Source organism: Chiroxiphia lanceolata, chromosome 12, assembly GCF_009829145.1.
Source record: "Chiroxiphia lanceolata isolate bChiLan1 chromosome 12, bChiLan1.pri, whole genome shotgun sequence".
Lineage (NCBI taxonomy): Eukaryota > Metazoa > Chordata > Aves > Passeriformes > Pipridae > Chiroxiphia > Chiroxiphia lanceolata.
The window spans coordinates 19,386,200-19,401,841 of record NC_045648.1 but is presented as its reverse complement, the minus strand read 5'-3'; the positions used below and the strand labels follow the sequence as shown (position 1 = coordinate 19,401,841).

Here is a 15,642-nt window from a genome sequence, read left to right as displayed (position 1 = left end):
GATGCTCTCTGTGTTTCACACACAGATTGCTAAACTATGTAGGGGCTTAAAAAGTAAAATCGGTGGGAAGTCTGCTCCTTGTGTGTGTGTGTGTGTGTGTGCCCTGAGCCCAAAAGCAGGATTGTAGCACGTAGGTGACTACACCTGAGCTCATGTTAAAATGTCCAGCTCATACAGATGGCTGTGGGCTGCCACATCAGGGGGTTCAGGGTGACTTTAGGCATGATCTATAGTTAGAATCTTGAGGTGAAGTCCAGACTGCGGCAGTTGTTTTCTCAGGGTGAAGGTAGGTGTACACAACCTGAGGGCATCTCGTTCCCCTGGTGCCTCTTCCCAGCGTGTTCTTCTCTTCACAGACTAAGGACACTGTGCAGGAGTTTACAGTCCATGGTGTGTAACACTTAGAGTGCCCACAGAGGCCTATAAAGTAATGAGAGAAATAATGTGGGAGGGGGAGGTTATATCTGAGGCATTTACTATTTCTGATCATTGCTTCCAGCTGCTAACAGTGCCCTTGATGTGATCTGTGAACAGGCTCATGAAGCTTGTGGCCCAATGGAGATCGATTCTGCCTTGAACACAGTCCAGACCCTCAAAAATGAGCTGCAGGATGCGAAGATGGCAGCTGTGGAAGGACAGTTAAAACCCCTCCCAGGAGAAACTGTAATTGAGGAAGGATGTTCTTCATTTAAAAACAAACAAACAAAGTTAGCTGTTAAAAAATTTAAATATTAGAGTCAAAACAAGTCATGAGGCTTTGGATAGTGATGATGCTGATAGGATTTTGCACCAATTCTCTTTAAAAAGAGGACATTTTACTATTACTACTACATCAGATGCATGTTCTGGAGTAGAATTACTCGTAGGACTGTAGGGCCTCCTTCTCTGTTGTACAAATCACAGTTTAGTAGCAGTAATGTTTCAGTCTTGTCAAAAAGAATTCTTTTCAATAGTGACAATGATGGCAACTCAGTAGTTCTAGGACAGCTAGTCCTGGTAGACTTAGAAAGTGAAGTAGTTTATTTGGGGAAAAAAAACCAACCTACTCCTCAGATGAAGGTATTTACTTCCACTGCTAATTAAAAAAATAGTTTTGTTGTTCATATTACCTAATATATTAATTTATTATATCCTGGACAGGGAAAACATGGGTTTCAGAGAAACTATGTATGTGTTCAGTAGCTGAGGTAGAAGTTGAGGGTTTTGGGGAATGAGGAATTTTTTAGTACTATTTAAAAAACAAGCGTGTTGAGCTTAAAACTCAAAGAATTTTGTCCTTTGCAATTTTTCACAGCTTGAGAAATGCACTCAGGACTTGGGAAGCACATCCAAGGCAGTTGGATCCTCAATGGCCCAGTTGTTAACCTGTGCTGCTCAGGGCAATGAGCACTACACAGGTAGTATTTATTCATAATATCTCTGTTATGCCTCTGCTTTCCATTAAATATTTGATAAAAGGTTTTGTTATCACAGGCTACTTAAATCTAGCAATTACTCCATTTTTTTTTTTAAATACTGGTAGTGAATTGTGGCAAGTTACTAAGAATTGCTGGTGTGATTCATGTGCTTTGTAAAGGAACAGTGATGCAATCTGCTCTGTGTCTCTAATCAGCACAGATTGGGACATCTGTTGTTTTGGTAAATATGTGCCACTGAAACTCTGTGAAGGGCAGAACTCACATGTGTTGCAGTGTAAAGGTCAGTGCCACTGGAGATGTTGCTCTGTCCTTTCAGGAGGTTTAAAGGGTCCTTTGGATATGTTTTGAAGCAACAGGATGCAAACACAGTTGGGATAGCTTGGTGATGTTCAGAACTGCCCCTCTTACTGGGTGTTCCCAGTTTCCATGTATAATGTAGCTGGTCTCTGATTCATGGATCACTTTTGCACAGTCTGAGGTAAAGCCAACAGGGAATGTGGGCACATGGATTCTGCAGTTTGATTTTCACCTATCCTTCTTAGAAACCAAAAGCACTTAAAAAGAAAAACACTCCTGCAGGAGGGACAAAAGTTTGTTCTTAGATGTTAAAATGTTCTGTGTCCTTATATTTGTAAGAAATGAAAGCTGTTGATACAAATGCTACTGTAAGGTTTTATTTTTTTTTGCTAATATTACTGATTAAATGCATTGTGGCAATTACCACTTCACTGGATATAATTACATCAGGGCTCCATAACTTCTAGTTACTTCCATCTGAAGCAGATGTAATTGCATTAAGATGGCTCATGATTCTGTCACATAGTTCTGTAGAAGTTAGCACAGGGTATCTGGCAAAGGAGTTCAGATGTATCAGTACAGCTGATAATGAATAGTTGAATCTAGCAGATCTCTTATCATCAAGTGGATGATAAGTGGAAACACTACAAAGCAATGAGTTCCTTTTCAAAAATTTCAAAAATAGAAGAATGAGACCATTATTAGTGCTGGAGTTGATGGATATTCTTCAGTGTTGGCCTAACACACCACAGAAACTAATTTCGTGACATCCTTTCTGTGACTCCACGCAGTTATTTTTATATGCTTGTGTTCACAGTGATGTAAAGTTATATCAAGTTGTACCATTGCAAATAATCTCTTTTTTAATTGCTTGAACTTAAACTATTGTCATGTTTATTCTCTAAAAAATCCAAAGCTGGATTTTCAAAAGGGGCAGAGATGCCATGGCTCTGAACCTGTGTTGTACCATTGCAAATAATCTCTTTTTTAATTGCTTGAACTTAAACTATTGTCATGTTTATTCTCTAAAAAATCCAAAGCTGGATTTTCAAAAGGGGCAGAGATGCCATGGCTCTGAACCTGTGTGCACCATTCTTGCAGACAATCACTCCCCCCCCCCAGCTTAGAGTGGGAGTTTTTCCTCACCTACATGTTTTAGATTTTCTTCTTTTTCAGTGCTTTGCTAAGGTTTAATCACTGGTATGGAGCTGTGCCCACAACATGGTCTTTGGTCTTTGATATTTATTTTATGGCTTTGCTGCAGGCATTTCTCTAAGCAAATGCTGCTGTGTATTTCAAATGTGTTCATGTTTGAAGATTTTCTTTCAAATTGCATTTGCAATGTTATTTTGCAATGGGATCTCTGCCTGCAAATTCATGCCATAAAATACAAGGGTTGTCTTTAAGGGTACTAATAGAATCCTTGGTGAAATCTCAACACAGGAGTTGCTGCCAGAGAAACTGCTCAGGCTTTGAAGACTTTGGCTCAGGCAGCACGAGGGGTTGCAGCTTCAACTACCGACCCTGTGGCAGCACATGCAATGTTGGATTCAGCAAGGGATGTCATGGAAGGCTCTGCTATGCTGATCCAGGAGGCCAAGCAGGCCCTGGCTGCCCCGGGGGATGCAGACAGTCAGCAGAGATTAGCTCAGGTGAGTTCCAGCTGGAGCAGCTCCATGAATTGTCACCCAGTGAATTTGCTGTGAATCCAGCATAAAATAAGGGAGAGAACAACAGAAAATCAGGCTGCAAGGAATGTCAGCTTTCTGTTCCTTTCAGCTCTCAGACAGTGTGTGTGTTAAACAATGCAGATGGTCTGAAGTGTGGTATTTTAGTCATCTTTTAGAAAAGTAAGCAAAGGTGCAGCTAAATGCTTTTACTCACAACATATGTGAGCAGACTGCTTGACTGCAAAAATTAACAGCCATTAAACTGATCATTATGAAATAAAGGTTCTATATTCATGTTACATTCAAAAAGTGAGTGCATGTTTCCTACAGATGTGGCACCACTCCTTTTGAAGGCATTAGGGAGTGCCAGGTTCTTTTTTTACTGATTTGAAAAGTTCTGTAGTTGGCCTGCATTGTAAATAATTTCTCATGAAGAGACTTCTGTTTTAATTAGGACTTTGTAAAAAGAAGCATGCTGAGAATTTCTGTAATTAGCAGTTCCCTATAGGGAACTTCAGGGGCATTCCCTTACCTGCCTTTATCCCAGATGCCAGGAGCAGTTGAGGAGCTGCCCTGCCAACATTATCCTATCAAATGGGTGAGCATAAATAACAATTGCTGCAGGACTACAGGTCAGCAAAGCAAGGAAGGCACAAGCCCCAAAAATGGTCTTGTGAGAGTCTGAACGTAGGAATTGCTGGCTGTGGAATAGAGGCTGTGTGCCTCCTATCAGTGACCTCTTAATTGTGAATGTGTTTACTTGTGTGTTGTAGGTGGCAAAAGCAGTGTCTCACTCCTTGAATAACTGTGTGAACTGCCTGCCTGGACAAAAGGATGTGGATGTGGCCTTAAAGAGTATCGGGGAGTCCAGCAAGAAGCTCCTTGTAGATTCGGTGAGATGCTTTTAACATGGAAATGAATTTCAGGGAACTGAAGAGCAGATCTGGGTTCCTCATGTGTCAAATCACTGTTTAGTAAATGTGCCTTAAGTGTGCTTCATGTAAGCTCTGTTTAAGTTTATGCACCTTTAAGCAGCTGCTCCTTTGACTGAAATACTGTTCTGGTTTTATGGGAAAGGTGAAATGTGTCTGTGACTTGTGAAGGCAATATTGAAATTGTTGCCAGAGATTGGTACTAGGGGGTTTTTTGAAAATGCCAACTATGACTTAACATTTTGAAGAATATAAAAAGTAGAAAATGATAGTCCCTCCCCTGCCTAGAAGTGATCAGTTCAGTTGAAGGAGCATTGTGATCTATCAAGAAGTGTTTGGTCATTTTGTGCAAGACTAGAATTGTTATATTTGTGTTTAACTGCATCTGTGTCAAAAAAAACCCTTTTTGCACTGGTAGTTTGCCAGAAGGTTATATGATTTCAACAGCCTTTTTTTTTTTCTTTTACTCCTAACAGTGACCTAGCAATCCTGTGAATGAAGGAGGAATTGTATTTTGATATATTTGTACAATGCCTTTTGGTAAAACCGGGGGATTTTACCAAACCTGGTTTATTAAAGAGCGTTCAGAGTCATTCTGAAGAGCTGCCAATACTTGTGTGGTATTGTGAAAATCTTGTTGATGGAAGTGAATGATGACTTGGAGACCAAAATTCTCCAATTTTAGCCACTGAGTTCATCACTTTGAATTTCGTAGTTGAACTATAACATAGCCATTGTTGTCTCTGTCCCTTGAAAATCTTACAGACTTGTCTGTCCCTTGAGAGAAGCACCAGGACTGAAGTTGTTGGACAGATTTCTGGTTGACAGCTGTCCCAGAGTCCCATCTCTGCATCCAGAACTGAATCAGCAGCAGTTCAGTGTCAGGGTTCAGTTCCAGCTTGTATATAAAGCTCCCTTCTCCGTTGCATTTTGTGTTCTTAATCTGTGTTGAACTTTACAGCCATGAAGACATGACAGACACTAAAACACAGAACTCGGTCTCTTACAGCTCCCTCCAAGTTCCAAGTCATTTCAGGAAGCTCAGAGTGAGCTGAACCAGGCAGCAGCAGACCTCAATCAGTCAGCAGGAGAAGTCGTCCACGCCACACGGGGCCAAAGTGGGGAGCTGGCTGCAGCCTCTGGAAAATTCAGTGATGATTTTGATGAGTTTCTTGATGCTGGTATTGAAATGGCTGGCCAAGCACAAGTAAGTTCTTGACCATGCTACTTGTGCTACTGGAGACCAAGGGTTATCTTGGGCACAGCAACTTGCACTGCAATGTATTTATTGGTCATGTAGCAGCACAGCCTGCTGGTGTGAGCCTGTCCTGATGTGACAGGAGGTGTTTGTTAGGAAGCAGTCATCCCTGACTGGTTATCTGGAGGGAAGTGAACTCAGCATTTGCATTTTCCCCAGGATATTGGTGTTTGTTCCTGTGTCCAGTCAGAAATATGACTTTGTACTCCTGTCTAGTTTGGGCAGGTAACTAATTTGAGCTGTACTATCTGAAGGTACAAAGGTGTATTGAACCTCTCCAAGCTTATGGAAGGGGTTACTTCTCTTCTGGAACATAATTTATGTGAACACTGTTCAAAATTTATTCAAAATCTTTGCTACTTTTGAAATGCTTTAAGCAGAGGGAGGAAAAGATACATTGATATCCCTCTGTGGTGCTGTGGGCCTGCTACAGAGTGGAGCAAACATTTGAAGAGGGCCATGGCTCTGACAGCAAGCACTTGGTCTTGTGTTCAGTGATTTAAAATCTGGCAGATTCTGTTCTGATGAACTCGGTGACAGTCAGGAATGTTGTCCCATGTTGCCCAGATTGTTCCTGGTAGTCTGGGTGCTTCATTTTATCTTACTGGGTATAGTTGGGCTGAATTACACTAACTGGTCATTTGACAATGGTTTAGCACAACAAATGTCAGCAAATAAAAAAGGATCCTGTATCAGGAGAGATAGGAGGACGTGCAGAAAAAGGGATGTGCAGACAGTTTTGCCCGAGTCAGTAGAAGGACCTTGCAAACGTAGGGAATGATTGCCAAAGGAAAACTGGCCAGAAGGTCTGGGGTGTGTCAGTCCTTTGAGGTCATTTATGAAGTGTCTCGAGAGCAGATGCTTTGTAGACAGAGCTGAGTAGAGAGGTCAGACACTGACTGCTGGTTATTCTCCATCAGAACTGAATCATTTGGGTTCTAGATCTGTGAAGTGAGTTAGGATCCAAATCCAGCTGCTGCTCTGAGACTGAGCAGGAGTCAGGTACCTGTCTGTCCCTTTAGCTGTGGACCTCATTGACTGTTAGAATGTTTTGTCTGAGGCAATTCAATGATGGCAAAGGTAGAAATGATGCCCTAAATGGCTGCTTGAAATGAGAGTTCCAACTGGTGACCCTGTGGCCCTTGGGAATTTGCTTATCCTGCTGCCGTAGAGGATGATAACCATTTTAGTTATTAATGGGTGATCTCTCAAAAGAGGATGCCTTGTGCCTGTGTCTAGTTATTTGGCCTGAACAGATGCCATAGCAGTATTTTGGATGTCTAGCAAAATGTAGGGTTAGGGAGGAAGCAGAATGTAGTAAATATAAAGTAAAAGCTATTCACATCAGCTGAGTAATATGCAACATCTTTACATAAAACCCTGAAGAGACTGTTGGAAAGAATGGATTCACTTCTAGTGATTATTGACAGAAGAGTGTAATCAAAGCTGTTTGCTGTGAAAGTGCAGTACTTCTCTGCATATTTATATGCAGGTTTCCCTTTTCAAGCAACGGCTTAAAATAAGTGATAGAACGTCCTAGTCAGCATGTTGACCGAAGTGGGCTTGTAGAAACTTGTTTTCTTGGGATAGAGGACTTTCTGGAGAGATATTTTTGTGAGAGTAATCCCAGTTAGTTGCTGGAGAGCCTGTGGGGGACACAGAGGATGCTGGAACACAGAGTGTACGCTGCCTGAATAATGTGCAGCAGTGGTGCCAGGCAGAGACACACGAGAGTCTCGACAACAAAAGCATTGTCCAACAAGTAGTAAAGTTTCTCCATTGCTCATTTTGAGTACAGCCATTGTTAGAAACCAGGCTATTTGTTATATGGGTTTGTTTCTCTGTGATGTGAGTGAAGCTGGAGGCACCTGTTGGGGTGGACAGAGGCTTTGGTCATCCCCTTCTCTGGACTTGTGTGTGCCAGTGGTTTCAGGTGGATGAACAAACTGGGTTTCCAAATACAGTTTTAGCACATTGTTGCAATTTCTGCACTTAATGTTATGCTGCTCTGGCTTTCCAGACTAAAGAGGACCAGATTCAAGTCATAGGTAACCTCAAGAGCATCTCTATGGCTTCCAGCAAGCTGTTACTGGCTGCCAAGTCTCTCTCTGTTGATCCTGGAGCTCCTAATGCCAAGAACCTCTTGGCAGCAGCAGCAAGGTAAGGATGTGTTGCTTTCTTTAGGTTTTCCAGAGATATTTGCTTTTCTCTGTGATATTTATATTGTGCTTAAATATTCTTCTGCTATTGACAGTTAACTGAGTGGCTGGACCTGCAGTTCTATTTAAATGAAAGTTGCTTATTTTGGAGCAGTTCCTTAAGTGGCATAACTTGTTACCCTCAGTGGAAATAAGAACCAGCAGTTGAAGATTTGGCCTGGTTTTTGAAAGCAACCAGTGTATTTTCCCTACTGTTTTTTCCCCATCTGTGTTCTGATAAGACAGTAGCTAACAGAAAGCCTCTCAAACCCTGAAACAAAAGAAATTGAATAATATTCTTTTATAGAACATGCTTAAAAATCATATTGAAGCTACCTATCACTAACAGTGTGCACGTGTGCATGAACAGGAATGCTTGAAAGGGTTAGATGCCACATTTATTTGATTTATTTGGTGCAGGATACCCTTACTTTAAGGATTATAAATCCACTCTTTCGGTAAAGGATCTCCTAAAGAATTTATGCTACTTTAGTTTGTCATATTTGTTTGTCAGTTTTTTGGTTGGTTGGTTGGTTGTTGGGGTTTTTTTAAGTAAAAATTCTGACATCCATCTTGTCTCCCTGGAAATAAATAGCATCTAGGAAAATTGTAGATAATCAAAGACAGGCTGCTTCAAAGGGAGGGAGCTGCATGAGCTCTTGTCACTGCCACAGATTTCTGCCTTAGGCTGGAACATTCCTGCTTGGAGTGTAGAGGAAGTTAAGGGAAACCCAGGTGGTTGTTGGTTCCTACCAGGCTGGAATTCCCTCTGGAAGCAAGTGCTAGAACAAGGCAGATGAGCCATGCAGAGCCTGTAGATGCTCTGTGTGTCCACGTGTGCCTGTGTGCATAAGGCTTTTCATACATCAGGTAACCCTGTGGAGTAAATATTGCACCAATTTTCAGTTTAGGATGCTAAGGAGACACTGTATTTCCCCTCTCAGATCCTCTGGGGCAGCTTGTGACAAGCTTGCCAGGGCTCTTTTTTCTTTCCCTGCTATGATATTGTCAGGGTCAAATATTTTTGCTTTCTCTTTTCTCATGAAAAATGAAAAAAGAGGCTCAGCTTCCTTATTATAAGATGGCCTCTCATTTTTCTCTTATCATCTGTGGTACTGTGATTAATCTTCTTGGGGTTTTGGGGGGTTTGTTTTTTTTTTCCTCCCCCCCTTTGCTGCAGCTGTAATAGACACTCAAACTTTTTCTGTAGCTTTGTCTTCCTAGCGAACGAGTTTTTCTTGGCTTCCTCTGACAGTCTCACTGTCCTGGAATTTAACATAAATATAATATATGTAAATAAGCACATCCTGTTTCCTTCTGTAACCATCCATCTAGGTAATCATGTTATCAGTATCTTATCAAGTGCTTGTTTCTGAAAGGGAAAATAATGCAAATACCATTCAGTTTCTGAGGCCAGAGGAAAACATATTCTCCATGCACTCCAATTTCACTCATTTCCCCTTCTTCTAGAAGCTGCTTTCCTGGGTTGTTGGTTGTGAGTCCAAAATGAATGGAGTCATAATGAATTTTGCTTCTTATCAGAGCATTCATCAGGAAGACCAATAGTGACTGTTTTGTGTGTCAGCCTGTGTTCAAGAGGTGTGAACTCCCATAGAAACATAATTCTTTTGCACACCTTGTTCTCTGTGAATATAAACCTAAGGGAGAAAGTCAATTATTAGTTAAAGAGAAAAAAAAAACAATTTGGTAACAGAGCATAGAAATATATAACAGGATTATGTATGTGTAATACAGTGTACCAGACAAGACACAAGACACTTGAGACAAAACCCAGACTATCTACAAAAGAAAACAATACAGAAAACATCTGTAGCTTCCTGTTTCTGTAGAAAAATGCTGTCAAATTTGGTGCAGTTTCTGAAATAGAACTGAAATGAAATATAGCTCGTTCTTGAAGCTCTGTGTAGCTGCACAACAGGCTAAAACATCCAGCAGATCTATGTAGAGACCTGAGAAAAACCACAACACTGTATTGCAACCTTTGGGATCTTCAGGAAGGAGAAGTTATGCAGTAGGAAAATCCTACTTTTGATGCAGTAGTTCTTTTAAGCTGTTAGTTACCAGCTAATTTAATGGTCTGGTAAAAAGGTGTGGTGAGAGAAAAATAATGGTTTTGTTCCTGTGAAGCTTGTTAAAGAAGAGGTCTCTAGCTGAGCTCTATAACATACAGTTAAGCCCCAAACACTGAAAAGATGTAGTAAAAGACCCCAGTTTTATATCTTTATGCAGTTAATGATACAAAAGTTTTACTAAGAGGAATAGTTTAACTTTAAAATACACCTTTTTTCCCTTCTCCTCTCCCCAGAGCTGTGACTGAGAGTATAAACCAGCTCATCACACTGTGCACCCAGCAGGCTCCCGGGCAGAAGGAATGTGACAATGCACTCAGAGAACTGGAGGTATTACTATATTTCAAAAGTTCTTGTGAATAAAAGTGGACCCCAAGGGTTTGTATCCATTGTGTTCTTTGTCTGATCCACTGCTGTCACTGTCTTTTCCCTTGCTGTCTGTGGCAGGGGTTTAATTGCATACGAGGTAAGAGCAGAACCTGTGTGAGCATCTTGTAGTTTTGGCCAGAATGGAATTTGCTGCTCTGTCCCCATCTCGTCTTTCCTGCCCTCCAAAGGCACAGTTTAGTCCTTATTATTCACACCTGCTGTGACTCAAGGAAGGATCATGATGAGATGGACATTTCCAGCACCAGCAGGGCACTGGAAGGAGCTGCAGTGTCTCGATTTTTCCACTTACAGGATGTTGGTACTGACATCCCACTTGAGGCTGATGTTTTCTTACCATCTTTTACCTTGACATTTCTTAGTGTAGATTTTTGATGCCTCATTTCTGCCTTGTCACAGCCAAACTGATGCCACGTGTGTGTCAAGACAGGCTCTCACAAGGGATGTTCTTGTTCATGAGTGAAAGGTTTCACTGGCTAAATAGTGGGTCAGCTGAAAGACCTAATTCCAAGGTTTTGCACTGATCCCAGACACAGCTGTTTACAGTAGTAGAAAATAACATCTTTTTATTTAAATTAAATGTTTGATGTGTGCTGTCAAGGTCAGAACATCAAGGAATGACTGGCCTGTGTAGAGAGCATAAAACACCATTAAGCTTTTTACTTCTAGCCCTTAGTGTCAAAAGAATGCAAAGGTCATTGCAATGCATTCCAGGATATTGTGAATTTTCTTAATATCTGAGTCCATGGCTATCATCCCAAAATGTTGGTAGAGTTCCCCTAGGAGCTGCTTTGTACTTCTGAATTCTCAGCTTCTTATGCTTGGAAGTGTTCTCTCCTTGGTCAGAAGGAGAGTCCAAAATATAGAAATAGGAAACAGGAAATTGGGCCATAATGTAAAGGAGCAAGCAGAGGGAATGAAGTTTCTCAGGACTTCCTGAAAGACTAATGGGGAGAGATCTGCAAAACAGCAGGGATGTGACAGGTGAGGATTTCCAGCTAATGAGCCACAGAAAACTGAGAGCTTAGAGGAGAAATGCAGGGCAGAACAGGCTCAAAAAGCCCTTGCAGAGGGTTCTGTGCCAATAGGACACAATTGCATGTGCTGGCATGGATTGGGAGCAGAGCCTGCAAAGGGCAGAAGGAAGATCTGTTGCATCTTGAACTTCAGGAAACAGTAGCCAGAGAGGGACAGTTAGTGAAAAATCCTGTGTGTATGGAATTAGATTAATTTCTGGAAAAGGAGAAACCCAAGCAAAATCACACAGTCCTGAAATCTGACTGGAGACTCACATCAAAGTGACCTGAGGAACCTATCAAATTTTAGAAGTCTTAACTTTCAATTTCTCTTTGCAATGATTAGACTCTTACTTCTTCCCTTCATTTCCCCACTTCATTGTCTACTATTCCTAGTCTTCCCAAGGCTTCTTAAGTACTGCAAATCATTGTTTCTGTAGAAAGAGTGTGTCTCAGCTTGGATTTGATACTGTTGGAATGCTCTGTAGTCTTCTCTGGAGACTCTGGAAAACTGTGTTTAGAGAGGACCTTACTGTCTGACCTCCAGCGAGGTGATTAAACTTGCCCCAAATTTCAGCTGAAAAGAGTAACACAAATGTGTGTCAGTGGGAAGTTTGTGCTGGCTTTTATTTTGCTGCTCTGTTTCCTTGTGTTCTCAGGGCCTCCGTCTCAGAGACCTTGTTTGCTTTTCAAATTGGTATTTAATAGACCACAACAGTGAAGAGTTGCTGCAATGTCTGTGAGACCTGAGAGACAGGAGAGGTCCCTGAAAATGGTTTTCTGGATACCACTTCTTCACATCACATTTTTCTCTATTTTAATTGCTGTAAGACTTTTATAAAGCAATAGCTGAGCTGTTAAAAATACTGCAGGTGTATCTTAATGTGTTACAAGAAGAGCCCAAGTGTTTAAAATCATGCCTTGATTTCCTTTAGGTGGAAAGCAAATGTCAGCTACAGCTGTTAGGATCTTTCTATACTTAACTGATTTTGCTTTTACTGGCAAGATTAAAAGTCTTTTCTGCCTGATATTTTGCAGAAAAACAGTGTTCCTCCAAACTTGAAAAAAGGCCTACTGCAGGTATTTTTATGAATAAAAGAATTAGTCTCCTGTGTTTTTTCAGCTTTTTGCAAGCTTTGTTACCTAACTGCTTTCATTCAGTGAATATGTGACTCGGGTCACATTGTTATTTCCAGGACTCAGAGTCACCTCAGAAAAAGGAATTAAACCCAACTAGTCAATGTAGTTTTCTGACAGAGGGAGGAGCCATTCTGGGGGATGTGCACTTAGTCTGGTAGCCCTTTGTGTTTCTAGACAGTGCTCAACAAATGGTAGCTATTTTTCCTACCACTATTTTAATTCCATTTATGACATTTAAAATAGTGCTGAAAACATGCATTAGACTGGTGCCAACTGACAGAAAACCAGATTGCCTTGTGTCAGCTGAGCATCTCTGGCTGACCATAAGTCACTCATCACAACCCACAGTAGCCTGTGTTACCAGCAGATCCATTGGTGCACCAATGTGTGGTGACACTGTGGAAGGTAGGATTGTACAGATGTGTGAGACTACACTGCTATAAGCAGGACAGGTGTGGTGGTCTGTGTTCTTCCCAGCTCAGTATTTCAGGCCCTGTCAATAATCAGAGGTTTTTTTGTTACTTCAGACAGTTAAGGGGATGCTGGACAACCCCAATGAGCCTGTGAGTGATCTCTCCTATTTTGATTGTATTGAGGGCGTCATGGAAAACTCAAAGGTAAGTTCTTTTTTCCCCACTTCTGTGCCAATTGTAAAGCCTGTTTGAATTTACAGAAGTTTCCACATGCATATCAAATGTGTTGGAGATGCAATCAGTGCTGCATTCCTTGATAAACCTCAGCCTGAGATAGGTCTCTGAGAGGTAATTTCAGTTTTTGGTCACTTAGAAGGCATGTCACCTCGGTAAGACATTTTTAATTAAGTGACTGTTGTGCAGTGCTGTTCAAGTTTCTCCTCTCTCCCTTCCTCTCCTGTGCATTAGACAGCACATCATACTTTGGTAACATATTTTGACTGAAGCTATGTGAGAATGGCCCAAAGCATGAATGGGAGGCTTGGCAATGAAATACCATTGTATCATTCTGTGCACAACAGCTCAGAGGAATGTCTGAGCAGCCCAGACACTCCAGCACATCCAAAAATCTGTGTGAAGTCTCTGAAGTTATTTTTAATTTTACCATACTTTACATCCTCCTTTGAAGCCTGCTTTTGATGTCCTTTTAATTTGATGTGCTGGAATTGTCTCGATCCTTCCTTCTCTGAAAGAAAAAAAGAAGTGCCTGACAGGTGTGCATGTCACCTTCTGTCTAATGCTCTGCAGTCAGAAAACCAGACTTGGAATTTTAAAACAAAGTGAACTGAATTCAGTGGGACACACTGTGGGAATTAATGTGTATTCTGACAGTCAGATGGTGCCAGCAGTCCAGGTGCAGTTTCATTTACACAGAGTTTCTGAATTTAGGGACAAAGATGATGCTGGATGTGTTGACAGCATCTGCAGGACTGGCTGCAGTCTGTGAAGTGCACCCGACTGCCAGGGGGGCTGGGGTGACTGGAGGATGACAGCAAAAATAATGAGGCTTAATTCTGTGTCCTCCTAGTCATTGGAGGTGTAATAGTGCTCATGTCTGCATGTGTGATCCCTTACACCACACAGAGGAATGTGCTCAGTTCAGGGAAGTCATTAACTAGCTCAAAATTCAGGAAGCCAAGTCCAAGAGGTTTGTGGGCCGGAACTGGCTCACTTGCTGTTGAGTGGTAGACTGGAAGATAACTTTGGTTTTTAATTTCTGAAGTCTTTGGAGAATCATCTTTGTTTCTTCATTTCCGAGGTCCTTGGAGAATCAATGGCGGGCATTTCCCAGAATGCAAAAACTGGGGATCTTTTAGTCTTCGGAGAATGTGTTGGAGTTGCATCCAAGGCTCTTTGTGGCCTCACAGAGGCAGCAGCTCAGGTAAGCTACTGAGCTGTGTAAAGCAAATATGTTTTCATTTTTTAGCAAGCTCATGTTTTGGGTTTGTGAATCTGAGATTCACTTCCTTGTGGTCAATAAATGATGACCTTGTACTGCCTGGTGTGCTTGTGTGGATCCACAGACACTGTGCACACACTGCTGCACTCTGCAGAAGGAGCAGGTGCAATAACATGCATATTCAATAAGGAAGGGAAATGACATCAAGAAGGAAGCTGCTGTGGATAAAACCAAGCTGCAGCGTATGGAATTCATGTTTGCAGCTCGAGCTCAGAGCTGTTGCATCATAGAGAAGTGCACAAAAAGCAGCTGCAGGTACAATTAATGAATCAAGTTTGTAAAACTTCTTAAGGAGCACTGCTGATTTCAGACATTAGGACTAAGAGGGAACCTGTTTCAACTGTTTAAATACTTCTGGAATAACCAAAATTCTTCAGCTGCTGCAACAAATTAGGGTCTGGTTGCTGTGATTTCACTGATCTGATAACTGAACTGTAGAGAGCTGGTACAGCCTCCTCAGGGAAGGATTTGGCTGGGGGGGATCATGTTCTGCAGCTGAAAACCTCTTCTTAATTTTCCCAAATATGGAATGTCTCAGTGTGGACTTAATCTCCTCCACATCTGACCCTGCACTGCCTAACTGCCATATTGAGGTGACAGGTACTTGTATCTGTAAGGGATACAAGAAATCTGCAGGTATGGTCTGGCAAAACCCCTCATCACCTCTAATTCTGGCTAATACAGGAAATCATTTGCCCATACTTGTGACCCTTAGGGCTCTCTCCATTGGCTATGCCAGTGAAAAAGAATGTTTCCAGGGATACCAGCTGTCTAAACAGTGGGCAGTTTTGTTTTGCCTAAATGAATTTTTCAAGGGTAAGAGTAAGTTTTCTTGGTTTCAGTGGATTTATTGCTAAAAAGAAATGGTAATTGTACTTCGCAGTATGATTTCTGAATAACCTCTGACCACCATGTGCTATGACACATATCAAGCTTATCAAAGATCCAAGATGGATTTAGCATAATTTCTTAGGATTGTTTTCTTCTTTTCTCCATTTCTAGGCTGCTTACCTGGTTGGTATCTCGGATCCAAACAGTCAGGCTGGTCAGCAGGGTCTTGTTGACCCAATCCAATTTGCCAGAGCCAATCAAGCAATCCAGATGGCTTGCCAGAATTTGGTAGATCCAGCAAGCAGCCCATCACAGGTGATTCCAGAGGATGGCAGCGAGACCATCACCGTTAGGACACCTGACTTTGCTTTATTTGTCCAAGCAAAGGGGTTTTGGTTTGAAACCGCCGCAGAGCTGGAGCGTGGCAACTGTGACACCCCTCTGACGTTCTGCCTGTTTTGTGCCATCTGTTT

At 41.7% G+C, this 15,642-nt stretch overlaps 1 protein-coding gene across 2 annotated transcripts in view; it reads left to right on the top strand.

Moving 5' to 3' along the window:
• Positions 1–15,642, top strand: part of TLN2 (talin 2) — a 158,195-nt gene that overhangs the window by 94,821 nt on the left and 47,732 nt on the right. For both annotated transcript variants that reach the window (XM_032699805.1, XM_032699804.1), the window contains 10 exons: positions 535–663; positions 1,295–1,397; positions 3,159–3,367; positions 4,159–4,278; positions 5,327–5,524; positions 7,596–7,735; positions 10,100–10,193; positions 12,934–13,023; positions 14,138–14,260; positions 15,341–15,484. In XM_032699805.1, coding sequence (XP_032555696.1) covers positions 535–663; positions 1,295–1,397; positions 3,159–3,367; positions 4,159–4,278; positions 5,327–5,524; positions 7,596–7,735; positions 10,100–10,193; positions 12,934–13,023; positions 14,138–14,260; positions 15,341–15,484 — 1,350 coding nt within the window. The remainder of the gene's footprint in view (positions 1–534; positions 664–1,294; positions 1,398–3,158; positions 3,368–4,158; positions 4,279–5,326; positions 5,525–7,595; positions 7,736–10,099; positions 10,194–12,933; positions 13,024–14,137; positions 14,261–15,340; positions 15,485–15,642) is intronic.